At 34.9% G+C, this 17,070-nt stretch overlaps 1 protein-coding gene across 1 annotated transcript in view; it reads right to left on the bottom strand.

Annotated features, from left to right (window-relative positions):
• Nucleotides 1-215: 215 nt before the first annotated feature.
• LOC106051150 (uncharacterized) overlaps nt 216-17,070 on the bottom strand; it is a 30,984-nt gene continuing 14,129 nt past the window's right edge. The window contains exons 12-17 of the mRNA XM_056027977.1: nt 16,595-16,723; nt 15,325-15,432; nt 14,289-14,394; nt 11,916-12,004; nt 10,734-11,188; nt 216-7,617 (exon numbers count right to left, since the gene is read on the bottom strand). Of these exons, the coding sequence (XP_055883952.1) occupies nt 4,638-7,617; nt 10,734-11,188; nt 11,916-12,004; nt 14,289-14,394; nt 15,325-15,432; nt 16,595-16,723 (3,867 nt within the window). The 3' untranslated portion in view covers nt 216-4,637. The remainder of the gene's footprint in view (nt 7,618-10,733; nt 11,189-11,915; nt 12,005-14,288; nt 14,395-15,324; nt 15,433-16,594; nt 16,724-17,070) is intronic.

The raw sequence follows: 17,070 nt of genomic DNA, 5'->3' as shown, positions 1-17,070 counted from the left end.
TCAATCAATACTAAGTTAGTATTGATCTCATTCTAAAAAAAAATAAACATGGCTACCTGGTTGTATGGTATGCCCACCACACTGTCATCTTGATAGTCCTGAGTTCAAACAAATGCCTGCTACCATCCCCGCCATCATGCGACAGGTTTGGACTAGGACATAAAATAATCACATCCCAAACATTTAAAACAAAAAACATTATTTCAACACAAAAATAGTCATGTCATTGTTTTATTTCAGTTTTTTTAAAAAAATATTCACATTTGAAGTGACAATGGTGAAGTAATATTTTAATTGCAGGAATAATAAAAGGCAAAAAAAAAAAAAGAATGACTTATAGATCACAACGAGATTCCATACTATGTTTAAACTACTTGGGAAAGTAACTTTTGTTTCTAGATACTAGTTCTGCCCTTTAGAAAGAGCTTACACCATAATATAATAATCATATCACAATCAATTTTTATTTCTTTGGTCAGCTAATATCCTACAAAGAGTTCATTCAATTACAAGAATTTAAACTGCGAGTGTAACATTTTGTGAAATACCTTCAGCTGTTTACATTTTTAAAGTCCCATCAATAAAGTCATTTCTTTCAACAACAACCAAAAAAATATAAAAAAAATCGTGTATACTCATTGCTTTGTTCACTTTATAAAATAATGGCAATTTTAAAAGCTACACCCCACACACACACACTTGCTCAAGTCTCCTAGATGAACTAAATGTCTACAAATAAAATCAATCTGTACAGGAGACTTTTTGTAGGGAAATAAATTCACTGGTGACACTTTAAAACTCTCAATGCATTTTGATAAGAAATATCTGTCTAATAAATCATAGTCTTCAAACACCAAATCATTTACACAGTAAATTGAAGAGAAAAAAAAAACATATACAAATAATGCTTTGATCAGACTGGACTGGTTTCTTTTTCACAAGCTATTATCTTATCTTATAAAATACAGACGTTACTTCAAAAAAGAAGATGATTACGTCCTACGAGTGTATTAAAAGGAAACTCTGGTGGCTTTTTAAATTTGAGTTATTGACATATTTGGATTGTTTGAACATTTGTAATAGTAAACATTTTACCACTTTTTATTTAAAGGCTTAGAAACATTTACATTTAATAAATTAGTCATTAAATTCTTGACAAAAAAAATTGGGCTCTTTGTTTTTGGGCCTAGCATACGTCCCTTCCCCCAAAAATACTGAAATCGAATCTAGATTTAACCAATCGTATTGCTTCATTCTTACAGGGGCTGTTAGGCTTAGTGACGGCCTAGTCCATAGCTTTGTTAGTCACTAGCACAGTAATATATAAGATTTAATAGAATTAGGATAACCAATTCGAGAAAAAAACAATATTTTCATCCATACCCCTCCCTGTCCCAAAAAGTAACTAGATAGTGTCTGACTGATTTTAACAAACTGGTAAGTGTAAGGCTAGCTAACTTTAGTAGGCTATGTGTAGTTGGTCATGACAAGATGACCATGTGATACTGTTTGTAGTCTGCTGAATGCTCAGATAAGAAAGTACACACTGACATAGTCAAGCAAGTAAATCTTTTCTCAACACCTATTTTTTTCTTTGCTTTTAAGATCTAGATTTAACAGCATAGACCAAGATCTATTTCTATTACGAGCATGTAAACTTTACTGTATGGTTTTCCATTAAACAATAAGTCAATAAAATTTTTAAAAAATGAAAGTAGACACTTTTATGAAGATTTTAGTCAAAGGAGGGAAAAATAAACATATATAAATACATCCTTTTTTATTTTGTTAGAAACAAACATCTTTTATAGGTATGTATAATAGATAGTATTTTAACAGTCAATACTACTGAGATCTAGGTTTACATCTACAATCATTTAGATCTCAAAGCATTATAATAACTAACTCTAGGGGGAAAAAGCATTTTCTTTCACACTCCTCCCTGCCGAAAAAGTAAATAGACTGGGAGTCTGACTACTATTAACAACCTGGTCACATATATGTAGGCTACACATTTGGTTACTCTGACGTCACATAGGAACCCAGTAAAAATCTGACTGTTTTGGATGCGCAGAAAAATTACATCAGAAAAACATCAATTGCTAAGTTATTATTGAAAATAAAATTAAAAGAATAATATATTACTAATCTGTAATTTAAAACACATTTCAAAAATTGTCTAAACCATCAGAGTTTACCTTTAAGTTCAGAATGGTACCAAGTTGTTCAAATCCTTGAACCAATCTAAACATTTCATTAGATATTTATCACATGTACAGAATGGGACATAACTCCCTTCTTAAAGCTTAACAACAAGAAAAAAATATGCATTGATGAATTATCAAAAATTGTGCAACACAAGTCTACATAATGTAGCCTTTAAGTTGTGTTATCAAATTGGTAATGTCGTTAACAAGCAACAAACTAGGACAATGTATTTACAACAGAAGGTGTGAAAGTTTGACATTCAGACTAGAAATTATATACTACAACCTCTCTACTTTTGCAAAGGACTCATATCTTTCAGTTGTGCCACATTGTTCTTTCATTAGTTAGTTTGTGGGATTTTTCAGGTCTTCTGGCTTTTTCAGTACACAGACCAAAGGTTTAAATTATTCTTTCATAAGTTAGTTTGTGGGATTTTTCAGGTCTGCTGGCTTTTTCAGTACACAGACCAAAGGTTTGGAACTCACTCCCCAATGATCTCAGACAGACAACATGCTTCACTACAAGAAAAACTTTTTACAGATTAGTTTGTCCCTTTAGCTCTGGTGTTTATGTTTGTAATGTTATCACAGTGCCTTGAGCCTACATTTTGTTTGTTGACAGGCTCTATTAATGAAATTCTTATTATTATCAAATGTTAAATAAGGAAGATATACCAAAGAATCAGGAGTTTCTAAAGCCTTAAGATATACGGTATTTTAAAAATGCCACAGCCCCTACTTAGTGGATTCACCTATGTAAGCAGAAGGATACTGGTAAGGATTAAAGAGGAACTACTGCATATGACACAAATACCAAAGAAGAGGACAATCACTGCCTGAAACTATTTACTACTGTACACAAAGACATCTCCACTCCTCATGAAAACAAAATGTTAAAGCAGTTAGAAGCTGTTACTTTGTTATTTAAATACATGAATATGATCATTAAATCTTTATTGTTCATGAAATGTGATGACTGAAAAAAAGTTTATTTACATCATGACAAATGGCATTACATGTGAAATTCAAACATCTAAAACGATAATCTTTTCAAAAAATCACACATACATTTATGAAGTTCTAATGCTATTTTTTTTTAAGATTGCATCTTTTAAGTACTCTTTAAAATAAAATTAAGAAAAAACTGTATGTATTCTGAATAAAACAAAAGTTTAGATTTTTTTTATTTTTAAAATTAACTTTATATGTTATATAAAAAAAAAACACTTTAGTCAAGCATTCATTATCATAATAAAAAAAAGAATGACCCTGGTATATTACCATGTTTACTGTGGACTTGTCTGTGTGATGGGAAGGGGGAAACAGGCCAAACAAATAACACAAGATTCAAACTAAGAAAAAAAAGAAACATGAAGTACTCAATGAGCTGAAGTTCATTGAACAATCCATTTCATGACCAGACATCTATCAATAGTGTTCAATCATATCAGAGCCATTGTGATGATATTAATACAGCTCTGTCAAACGATTTAGCATTATAGCAGTTCCCTGGTGCTCACATATCTGACACTCTGGCTAGATTATACAATAATTCTCAGCCCTGACCACAAGTGTATCACAGTTTCATCACAGAATTAACATAAAGTAAAACACACAATCAAACATTCTCTTTCAGCCTCTGTCCATTTCTTCAGTCTAATCTACGCAACAATAAATTCTGTATGAGGCTTTACAAAACAAAACTCGTGAAAGACTCACGGGAGACAAGCAACTGAAACCAATTTCTAATCATGAAATAAAATCTCAAGAAGTCATTGGATAAAACACGTCTCAAAACAAATATAGATTGTACTTTTGTGCTTGGACTCTCACTGTTTTTTAAAGAAAAAAAAAAAGAAATTATCTTTTAAAAAGAAATAAATCCATAACAAAATGATCCTTAAAAACGTCTCCTAAGAGGTAAAATAAAAAAAAGTTAATATTGATCATGAAGCTAAATGCTAATGGAACATTTCTCACAATAACAGGTTAATATGGAATAAGTTTTTATACAAAACATTTAGCGTGAGAATCTTCTTCATGGACACTATCTTAAAACTGCGACTATAATCAATAATTTAAACGAGATTTTTGTTTGTTCATGTCTCTAGACCAACAAATGTGGTGTAAATTCAGATACAACAATCAGGTCTAACTTGCAAATAAATCATCTTATCTTTTAGTTGTTTGTATAAATATTCAAAGCTTCATATTTTACAGTCAGCTGGTATCATTTAAAAACTGATATCAATAAAAACATTACAAATTACTTTTTAAAAAAAAACTTCAAAAGCCATAAAGTTTTTTGAGGAAACTATAAGCGTATGTGTGTCAAATTTCATATCCAAGTTTTCATTATCAGTTTACAACAGACAAGAGAATGTTCTTTAAAAAAAAAAATAGATACACAAAGCCGCGTTTACCTTCTTTTCAAACTTTATTGACATCCAGAATGAGACCAACCTGGGAGACGAGCTGCTTCCAGAGTTTTTCTAATACCCTGATACACTTGTCTCTCTCCTTCAAGCTCTGTACGTAGAATTTAAGAGTGAACTCTGGGTTGATGTCCAGCCGTCCTTTACTGGCAGGACTAAAGTGTTCAACAGAGACATCAACCACTATGTCCTCCACTTCCTCTGAGAAGGTCAGGCTGAGAAAGTGGTAGTTGCTATGAGATAGTGTGACTCTTTTTAAGCAGTCTATAGAGCGGCACTCTTTCATTTCGTGGCACGGGTTCTCTGGCAACCCCCTTACAAAATCTGGGAGAGGATAGGTCACAGAGTCTTCCTCCGCTAGACAAATGTGAGTCTGGGTAACAATAAATGTTCTGGGCACATTTCTCTCCGAGCCCCTTTCATCTGCCAAAATTTGATAGCACTGCATGTAGAACCATAAGGAGGAGGGTGCATTCTTGGGAGAGACACCTTTGGTTACTTTGGCCTTCACAAGATATAGAATGTCATGTACAGAATCCTCTCCAGGATACACAAAGTTGACCTTGCTTGGGTGGGTATACACCATGCCATCCAGAGTGGACTTCACCCGCTGATGGGCCGAACCATAGAAGTCTTGCTCAATCTCAGTCTTGCTTTTGTCTACCATAGGGGAGGAAACTCTAAATGATAAAATATATTTCAGTTTCCGGATGAAGACTTCAGTAACCGTGCTGTCCCTAGTGGCTATGGTAAAGACAGATTTCTCATTATTACCTGTAAGCCTAACACACTGGTCAAACAATCCGATATTAACCTGTTGCAGGTCACCGTACCTGAATACAAAATAGGAGGTGACAGGCTTTTTCCCAGATGAGACGTACCCTGAGTTTTGAGATGTCCATGAAATAGCAGAGTCAGAACGATTGCGTGAATGCGTCATCCAGGAAGGTCTGGACTTGGGGGTCGGCTGTGGGCTGGTGTCAGAAACCAGATAAATGTTATGGGTACTCAACATGATCAAAGTGACAATTTCCTGTCTAGGGTTTGTGTATGGAATGACTACAGACCACAAGACATGGTGAAGTTCCTCAGACAGCCTGTCAGTGTAGTCAGCTGAGTTTTGAGCAATCACATTGCGGAAAAATTGAAGCAGTTCTCTCCCATTCATGAGGCAGAGAGGCTTGAGCTTCCGGGGAAGCGGGTTGATGAGGTCATAAGACCTGACGCACTGCCTAAGGTAAAGCTCATGCTCTGTCTCTTCTAAAGAAGTAGGGTTATACTCTGCACTGGACTCTAGGTCTTCCAAAACTCCAGGTATCTTGATAAGAAGATTACTTCTCATACTTGCTGTCCTAGAAGAGGAAGGGTAAGCAGCATTCTCGGAAAAGTTCTCTGACGTTTGACTGTGCGCAGGCTGGAAGTAATATTCTTTCCAATCAAAACTAGACGGCAGGGAATCAGCTTTGATTGAGGTCAGTTTCTGAGAAGAGGTAAGGGCAATAGGTTTTTTTTGCCCCTGAAGCTGCCCAGCTGGAGGACTAATGCTTGCCCTGGAAAAGTTGGACATTGGTGAAACAGAAAGGTCATCTTTGGGAGAGGCAGAGTAATACAATTCCCTGTCCAAGGAGGCTGTATCATCCTGGTAGGTTTCATCGCTATTACTTGCTGATTCAGCTCTTAAATTTGACTTGTTTGAACACAGACTTCCTATTTCTGATTCAGTCTCTGAAGATTTAATGATTAATTTTAATGGATTTGTAGAGCCAGAGACTTCAAGTTTGGTCATATTTACCCCTAAATCTTTATGATTTGATGTTAAACGTTTTGGCGCCAATGTAGATATGACTTTCCCCACAAGGTTGTTATCTGTTAGTGACTGCAGTTCATTCCCCCCCTCAGGCTCCTCCCTGACAGTTGGTGACATTCTGTTGGCTTGTTCTGCTCTTAAACAGGTAAGTCTGTCCAAGAACACATCTCTGTGAGCAGAAGATGGGAACATATAGCAGATACTAGTGTTCTTTCTTTGACCAAGGTCAAGGACAGAGGAGGGTGACGATGCATTGCAATTGTTTGTAGAGATATTTTTGGACCTATCGGAAGGAAAAGAGACCTCCAGTGACAGTTCATAAGGCTTAAAATCAACATTTAGGCCTGATCCAGGTGTTCTAAAGTCTTCCACTTCACAATCTGGAATGGGATGAATTTTGATATCAAAAATAGCATCTACAATAGAGAATTGATGGCAAACCTCAAACTTCATTGACTCTTCTGGGTCAGTTTCAAATGATGCTGGGGGCCAATGAACAAGCGCTGGATTCAAACAGTAAACACAATTCTCTGACAGCACCAAGAGACAAAAACCAGGAGTGTCCTTGACCCTAATAAGAAGAACAATCGACAGCCTGTCAGAGGGCATCCCAAAGCATTTCTCCTCCAGGGTGATGACTTCATCCAAGAGATCTGACTGATGACTTAGGTTGACGTACTCAGGACAGCAAGTGGTGTGTAGATGTAAACAAGCTTCTTGCAGCTTGGACAAAAACCGCCTCAGACCCAGTGACTCCACAGCAAACAGGGTGAACGTGCCACACTTCCCAACAAAGGCTTCCTCCAGTCTTAGATAGGCATGGCAGGGACCAATCACTACTTGCTGTATGTTTCCAATGGGCATAATACTAAGGGGCCTCAAGACTGGCACTGCGGGATAACAGGATTGCATGGCGACCAACTCCTCGATAAAAATTTTACTTTTGGTGACCACAACGCAGCAGGGGTGAAGATGGTTAGGCTTGGAGAGCTGCTCGACATAGCACCAGAGAATGTCCAGGACAGACTCTTGCTCACTTCTCATTCTCTCTTTGCCAGGGTGGAAAGTGGGCGACATGTCTCCAAACAGTTGGGTACTCAGCCAAGCAACAAAGTTCTCTGATGAAGTTGTCGGCAAGTCAGATACATTGTAAGTTAGCTTCAGCTTCCTGGATGTAGAAATAAAATTTTGGGTAAAAATGAATATAATGTTTACATAATTATTTTATTATAATATGACAACATTGATAACATTAACTTATCATGACTATCAAAGTTTTTTTAAAAATGTCCTGACGTTAGTTATGAGTTTATTAAATTGATGCGCTTTACTTATTTTCTTATTTCAATTAAGCGCATTACTTATTTTCTTATAACAATATTCCAAGACTCACTTTGGAGGAGTTGTTATTGCAATGTTTGAATTTTTTTAAACTTTTATTTCAAGATAAAGATATTTTTTTGTGTAATTTGACTCAATTGTTAGTAGATATTGATGAGACTAAATTCTTACACACTAAGAAGAATAATTATTCACATGGATAGGACAACAATTTCATTTGAATAGAAACAGTTTGAACCTGCTGAGAGGTGCAAAACAAATAAGTATTGGTTGATAGGTAAAAGGAGCTAGTGATTCAGGATCATGGCATGTGAAGATTTCTAACCAAAAAAAATATTTTGTTCTCTATCAATGATCTAAAGAGTGAAAGAATCTCTGAGCTAAATAAGAACATCATCAGAGAACTTGAGTCTGTCTAAATAATGAGCTTGTACAAGCTCTTCTTTAACTCTTTCTCTCCGTAATTATTTACCACATTCCGGTGGAATCAACGCTGGTATCGTCAGTTAGGAGATAAAGAGTTAAAGTAGCTAGTGACTAAGAGTCATAGGCACTTTGATGATTTCTAACTTAAAGGAATAAATAATATCCAAAACTGTTTTATACAAGTAAAAACAAATAAATTTGATTTGAAACAATTGAAGGTACGAGTTTATTTTAACCTTTATATATATTTTTATTTTTAAAGTTAAGTTTTTAATTTGATATTGTATTTTACTTCATAGAAAAATAGTTAAACAAGCCATACTTTTGGTTCTATAATCCTACTAAAATTGTGTTAGTAAAAGACAAATGGGGACTGGATTGGGCCTTCAATTCCAAGAACAAAGGAAAATATTGCAAAACATGCTCTGGACTGGAACCCACAGGGGAAGAGAAATGCCGGGAGACCAAAGCAAACACGGAGGAGACCAGGTGGAACAAGGACAAGTGAGGGGAATTACCCAGAGCAGTGTCTGATGGCAAAATACTGTTGTGACCCTCCACTGGAAGTCAAGTTAAGTCAAGATGGTGTAATTACAGTAACCACCAGTAAAGCAGAATAGTTCTTAAAGAGGTGTTTTATTATGTCTAGACAGGGATTGTATTGTACAGAATAAGGAAGAATGCAATATTACACAGCCCCAACTGTGACCTGCATATTTTGTCACTTTATGTAATACAAAACAAATTTATCAACACTTTTTCATCACCATTCATGTAAAAAAAAATAATTTTTAAACTTATATAACAGAAAATGAAAATTTTCTCATAAAAACTAAAACAAACTTGTAACTAATCTTCTCATTGCTTTAAATGAACAATGATCTACTGATATTCATGACACCAGCTACCATTATTTTTTTTAAGCCATAAGGTATAACCTTCATCAATATTTACTATCTCCCCTAGTGTATTCTAACGTAACTTATTGTATTCCTAAAAAAATGTCAAAGGTTGGTGCTTAGAATGGGTTCATTATCAGCAATAAAAATGTAAAAGTAACTTGTTTTTTTTTTTTTATAGAAGCAATAAACAAGGAGCAATAGAGATGTTTCAATTTTTTTCAGCAAAAATTATTCCACTTTACATGAACTTCCGCTCTAGCTAACATAAATTAGACACGTAACTTAATAGTTCATCAGAACTAAATGCTTACAGAAAGAAAGAAATTTTTTTTTTAAATTGTGATTATAAGAATTAAAATTTCATTTTTAAAAAAAAAATATAATTTGAATTATAATAGTGATGATGACCACTATATGTATATTTATTTCCTAATTGGGAAACAAATTGACTTGAAAAAACATTCATTAAGTAGGTAAAAAATAATTTTATGAATTTTGGTTAAGAATGTAATACATTGTGAGAGAAAAACAAGGATAAAATATCTGTATGACAAAGTACTTTGAATGTATTTTATAAAATACAATATATATATATATATATATATATAGATAGATATAATTTTTTTTATATTGAAGCTCTATATATTATTATTATAGCTTTTATATAGCGCCACTTTCATGCTTATAGCATGCTCAGAGCGCTTTTGGTCCAATCTCATTTGTGGACCAGTGGGGGGGAGGGGGTATCTAGGAGTTGGTTTTCCGTGCTGCCTTTAGGCGCTCAGTAAACACAACTCTGCCCGAGTCGGGTGTCGAACCTCGAGCCCCCTTCTAGGTAGCCAAGCCAAGCCAAGTTCAAGCGCACTTGGCCTCTCGACCACGCTTCCCACCATAAATTTGTAAACATATATTGTTACATAGAAACTCAGAGACCATTAGTAATTTAGTTCTGATCTTTTTAATGGCTTTAAATCACCAACTTTGTCAGCTTTCATGCTGCAAGGTAGGCCATTACCACAATTATAAATATTTGTATACAAGGTTTCCCTTCATGCGTTCTATGCTGATAACATTGGAATTTCGTTAAGGCTTGGTGTCATTCAAAAGAAATTTAGGTTAAAAAGAAAAAAAGAAAAAAGAAAAGAAATTGGGCACACAGGGTAGAAAAGAAATGAAGTTCAGATAAGAATTATATTTCAAGGCTCATAGTATAAACTATTGTTAATGTTAAAATTAGAATAAAGATGAAATTTAAAAACACCTTTTTTCTGTTTACTCATTACTTTAGTTTTATATAGGTGACCACTTTTGTTATGCACTTGTACATATGTATATTTAATTACTTTAAACCAAATGTTTTTAATCATTAGATTTGTCAATAATAAGAATGCCTAAATATTGTAGGTCCATGAAGGTCTATGGATTAAAATATTTGTTTAATAATAAAACCAGGATGTCAAAAAAAGGTGTTCGTGTGACACTAAAAATAAGGAGGAACAGCAATTAATGTTCATACAAAACCCTGTCCATCTTCATGAGATATGAACTGGATGCCAGCATGCTTAGAGGAATAGGAACAAATGGGCAAGTAAATAATACCTTTTCTAAAACAGACCTCTTTTCCGAAGGTCCAGTGACAGCAGGAAGTGAATGTGACAGATCTGAACTTGAAATGATGGCTTTTGGTTCCAGTGGTTCGGAGCCTGATTTTGTTACCGCTGGGCTGCACACTGTTTCTAAGTTTAGTGCTTTGGCAGAGGCTAAGACTAATGCTGGTTGCGGTGACGTGCCGGTCGTTAAGGGAGACCTGACTTCTCCCACATTAGAGGTTTTCTTGGGTGTGGACAAGTGTGGGCTATACGTATAGGAGGCAGGGTTTTCAGAGCTCAAGTCAAACGGATGTGCCTCTGGAACAAGTTCATGAGCGTAAACTTCAGTGAGGCCATCACTGTCACTATTGTTGTTAGTGTTGAAATAAGATTCAGCATTGGTCTGAGATGGTGGCTGCTGAGACTGACCATCATGACTGACTTCCGCCTCATGGACATCACTCTGTGATGATATAGACTCCTGAATTGAAAATATAGTTATCTGAGTAATTAATTATCTTCCATTGCATTATGTCCCCTATATAATAATTATATACTTGAATTGGTTAATCAAGATAGAAGAGGAGATAACATTTAAATAGAATTAGACTTTGGTGCAGAAATGAATGACACTTAGGTAGCGATGTTAACAAAAATACAAAATAGGTAGCAGAAATAGCATAAACATAAGTCATTACACAGAGGATTTCAAATAGTAAAGAGATGGGTTTTTTTTACTACAGACACTTTGGACTTAGGTACAGTGAGGACACAGGACCATTTCATGTTTTGTTTACTATAGACACTTTGGACTTAGGTATAGCTAGAACATATGGTTGTTTCCCCCTTCTAATGTTGGATTAAATATTCTCACGCATTCAATACTTTCTTTTTTTGTTTCTTTTGTTGGGTGTGTTATTACATATTTGATTAAAAAAAAAGATAATAATTTAATAAAAACTGCATTATTGCAGCATGACCATCTCATGCATTGTTAGTATATCATCAAGTGATCTCGACAACACAGTGTTTGTCTAACAAGCATCCTATAACAAGCCTTTAACACAGATCAAGCTAACATTTTATTAGGGGAAATATCCTGCATGATCCATAGTTCAGAACCAATTTATTGAAAGTAAGTCCAGAAAGTCAAAGCAGAAATCTATATAAAGTATTAACTAAAAAGTCTCACGCCGTTTCTGTATTACCTGACTACAGGGGCTGGAACTGCGTACAACACCATGCTGCTCTTTTCTAGACCAGTCGGAAGCTGAGGGAACTGACCGACTGATTACACCTGTCATAAAAAAAAAACATAAATTACTTACATAAGGAATAATAGAAAACAGCATATTTTAAAGGAACCTAGATAGGTGAAACTTAAAAAAAGTTTCTTGACATTGTTACTGAGGTAGTGAGGCAGAGCTGATGGGCTATTGTAGAGCTCTTAAAAGATTTTCAACTTGGACTGTCATTCAGTAATGCTGTCTTCCTTTCACCCATAAGCTTGAGTGGTGTAACCTGGAATCCCCCAAGGAAAGAGGAAGAGGGGGAGGCCCAGGAATACATGGCGCCTTGATTTGGAAGATGCCAAACAAATGGGCAAGAAGTGGGGACAGTTGGAGAGACTCGCCCAGAACTGAGATGCCTGGTTTGATTTGAGGCACATCGGCACAATTTAGGCCATGTCGTGCCTGCAGTCCCTTAAGGACTACTCTCTCTCTAAACAACAAGGGCCAGATTCTATACAGTCATATCATTAAAATCAAGGTCTATTCACAGTTAAAATAGTAAAGGTAGTAAAAATTTAATTATTTGGTAAAAATCTAATGTAAATAGTACATGTCCACAAACTCATAAATCAGATCTTCGTAGATAGCCCCACTTCCCGGATAAAGCCCAGTACCTTCCGAGGGTCAACATTATCAAATAGTGCTTTTAAATTAGTGGCTCTAAAATATTTCTCTCTGACATCCTGGTATCTGGGGAAATCAACGAGGATATATTCCACGGTGAGGCGAGAGTCACAGTACTCACAAAGTGGGGGCTCCTCTCTCTTCAGCACAAAAGAGTGCGTGATGTAGGTATGGCCAATCCTAAGTCTGGACATGGTCGTGCTACCACGCCTTGTCAGACCCTTAGATGTGGGCCGCCACCTGACATCCGCCACAATCTGCCTGAGTTTACTGTGAGTTTCAGCCTCCCATCGGTTCTGCCACTCTCTATAGGTGGCAGAGGCAATACTTTGTCTCAGGTCCAAGCAGGGAACCTGGGTTCAGCATGATTTAGGGCTCTCTTTGCTTCTCTGTCTATGGCTTCGTTTCCCTCAATGCCAACATGGGAGGGGACCCAGATGAAGGTGACATCTCTACGGTCGGCTGTTATTTGGTCCAACAGCTTCAGGCTCTTATGTACCAATGGGATGTCAGTCTTCATCCGCCCCAAAACTGAGATGCCTGGAGGAAGCTGGTTGGTGGCCTATGCTTCAGAAGGGATCACAGGCAGAGATGATGAGATGACTGTCATTTAGTAAAATGTAATCTTCATGCAGTTTATTTTCACCCACAAGCTTGAGTGGTGTAAGTCCCTTGTGTACTACAAGCCCTTTTAGTGTAATCATCTTGTGCAGTAAGAGTGTTTTTTAGTGTGATCATCTTGTGCAGTAAGAGTGTTTTTTTAGTGTGATCATCTTGTGCAGTAAGAGTGTTTTTTTAGTGTAATCATCTTGTGCAGTAAGAGTGTTTTTTTAGTGTAATCATCTTGTGCAGTAAGAGTGTTTTTTTAGTGTAATCATCTTGCGCAGTAAGAGTGTTTTTTTAGTGTAATCATCTTGTGCAGTAAGAGTGTTTTTTTTAGTGTGATCATCTGGTATAGTAAGAGCACCTTTTAGTGTGATAATTGTAGTGTGATCATCTTGTGTACCACAAGCCCTTTAAAGTGATAATTGTAGTGTGATCATCTTGTGTACCACAAGCCCTTTTAATGTGATCATCTTGTGCAGTAAGAGTGTTTTAAGTGTGTAGTATAAGCACCTTTTACTGTGATAAGTGTTATGTGATTATCCTGTGTAATATAAACACCTATAGTGTGATAATTGTAGTGTGATCATCTTGTGTAGTATAAGCACCCTTTTAGGGTGAAAAGTGTAGTGTGAACATTTTGTTAGTACAAGCCCTTTTAGTGTGATAAGTGAAGTGTGATCATCTTGAGTATTATAATGCCATGCGTATTGTGTGCTAATGTTAACAAAAGTTTTTATTTCACTTTATATTTTAAATTCATATAAAAAAAATGGCATTTGCATCTTCCCATTAGGCTGAATCCAAACTGAACATTTCCCAAGACTAGTTCACATCTAAATCTAGATTTAGTTTTCCTATGTGTTAAAATAAATTGTCTATATGCTCTGAGGTCTTTTTAATAGCCTTCATTATTCTATAGCAAAGAATCACTGTTGCTATTTGAACATGTTCTGATATTTCATATCTCAACTAGAAAAAAAATGTACATAGCCAGAGTTCACAAAAATTTTAATTCTATGCACACGCAAACACAGACACAAATTAGAAAAAAAGATTTACCAGGCAAAGGAGATTCAGTTCTGCTGACTTTGCCCTCATTGGTACTATTGAGGGAGTTGGTTGGTGAACATTGACCATACTCTGAGAGACTAACAACAGATGGATTCTAAAGACAGTATAAAAATTCAAAATGTTTAAGAAACAAAATAAATATATAATTGCTAAATTTAAATTCGTGAAACAGTTTGATACCTTGTTCTGTTTGTGATTTTTTTTTTTTCAAGGTACTTGCAAATTAAAAAACAAATTTTATTTTATGAAATCTAATTTGGGTTTGTCACTAGACTTTTATCCTCATTGTAGCTTTCCATCACAATGATCAGGTTACTCCCTAACTTTCAAAACATAAGTTCTAATACTAAGCATTCTTAACTACCACTTAGAAATCATTCATTCATACTTGGCATGAACACAAGACAGAAGACTCAATGGAAATTAAAAACAAGCCAAGCCTGTCTCTGCTTCTGTCTGACCCAGTAACATCTTCTAAAAGTAAACTTTCTTTAAAATAATTTTGATGACGCAAGGTCTCTTTGATGTGGGAACTAAGAATACTATTTTGAGAATACTGAGAAAATTGCAGAACAAATTAGCAATGCTAATTCAAAAACTTAACAATCTTTTAATGAAATAATTCATTAGTTCTTGATTAAGAAATTAGTGTTAGAGAAAATATATGGAAATCCAAACTTGAAACAAAAAAGAACAAGAAAACTTGTACATTTTTCAAATTGATTTTATTTTTTATTCACTTTTCTCAGAACAGGACACAACTGTGACTGTATTTAATGATACATTTTATTTCCATGTTTGATTAAAAGGGGATTTATAAGAAAAACAAGCATACATGTATTTTTCATTTAGACAAGATTTGTTTTCTCTATACAGATATCAGTTTTATCTCCAAAGATCTACATAGAATTATCTACACAGATCAACATTTATCTAATCAGATCTACATAGATTTATCTAATCAGATCTACATAGGCTAACATAAGATTTATCTACACAGATTCACCTATACAGATCTACATACCTTTTTAGGCCTCTTGGTAATTTTCACATCCTTGGCCTTACGTAAAGCTTGCAACACAGCAACCGTGTCCAGTTCTTTTTGATCTGGGGGCTGGTTGTCCAGTACAATCTGTTCAACACACAAGTTTTTATTTTTTTTTAAATTAGCTTTTCAGTTGATTTTTTTTTTCAAACTGTATTTTACACACACAAAAATGTACGTCTGTTATAATAGAGTTTTGTTTGCTTAAATGAATTATAAGCTTCAATTTATTTAAATTAATTATAGTTTTCTTACTTTAACATAATTCAAAGTGGAAAAATATTTTTCAACTTTTTCTATGCCATTTCTATCCAAACTAAAAACCAAAACAAAGTGTGTGCCTATGTAACTTAATGTCAACTGATTTGTTTTTATGGAATGTTTGTGTGTATTTTTATAACACGGTGGGAAGAGCTTAGCGATTGGTTATGAATATGAGACTGAAAGGTTGTGCTATTGAAGTGAGTTACATTTTGTTAAGAAATATTATTACTAAAGTCTAGTACATTTATTTCATGTATCACAAGTTGATTTTGTCTACATTATAAATAAAGTTATATTTAGTTTCGTTCACAAAAGTAAGTTATTCAATTTTTTCCATTTTTATTGGTTAAGATATATTAAGCCTGCAACGTTTAGTTATCTGCCAGCAGTTTGATGCTATAAGTCGACGACCAGTAACAACACGTGTCTTGGTCTCTAAATGTCACACAAAACATCTTTCATCTTAATGTCACATGGTATGTCATAATACGCATCTATACTCTTTCTCTCCTAATTAATGATACTGTTTATTTGACCCCATTAAATTCAATTAATTTTTATTTTTATAAACTTTAATTTTGTGCATGCATTGTCCTATAATGCTATACCAAAAGTAACGTTTCCTGATTACAAACAAAAATATTATTGAAGTTTTATCATAAGAGGGTAGAATGTACAAATGTGAAAATGAACATATCTGTCAGAACGTGGGAAAATAATTACGGAGTTAAAGAGTTTAATAACAAGGATGTGTCAGTGTTCTCCTTCATAATTCTCATTTTTCATGTCAGAGAGTTCAGGTCAGTAATCCTTTTGATGAGATGAACTGTGAAGTGGTTTCCAGATCAGGCAATTCTCAATATAGTTTTTCTTCTAAAGGAGGGTTTTGGGGCCAGAGTCTTGTTTGGGCCTCTTGATGAAGTATGTGTCAAGTGTATCTCCTCGACACAGTTTTGTTTTATAAAAAGAGCACACCAATACTTACTTCCCTCACTCTATCGCCAAACATTTCCAATGTCTTAGTCCTATAATCTAAGGCATTCGTTACAGCATTGCCCACCAGCAACAAATCTTCAACACATGGAAGTTGACTGACATAGCGAAGCTCATCAATCTAGAAAATCAAAAACAAGATTTTTTTTTTTAAAGTTTTGCATTCAATGTGTAAGTAAACTAAAAAATCTCTCAAAGCAAAGCTCCATATATTAATGGCTTACAAAATAGCGAGTTGTAAGCAATGATCATTAATTTTTTACAAGATGCAATTTTTTATCTCTGAGTTGATGCTTACAAATGTAGACTCAGCGATTATTTGAAAACCAAGTAGAATTAAAATAACTTAAGTGAAATATAAATTAAAGTAAAGTTCTCCTTTCAGACCTTGTGGTCTATAAGGCAGATGATGTAATGATCATCTGTATCTATGACCTACAGTTAACGAGTGTGAAATATGTTACATTT

This window comes from Biomphalaria glabrata, chromosome 4 (genome assembly GCF_947242115.1).
Source record: "Biomphalaria glabrata chromosome 4, xgBioGlab47.1, whole genome shotgun sequence".
In the NCBI taxonomy this organism is placed as follows: domain Eukaryota; kingdom Metazoa; phylum Mollusca; class Gastropoda; family Planorbidae; genus Biomphalaria; species Biomphalaria glabrata.
Note: the sequence above shows the minus strand (reverse complement) of the source record. Positions and strands in the feature narration are given on the sequence as shown.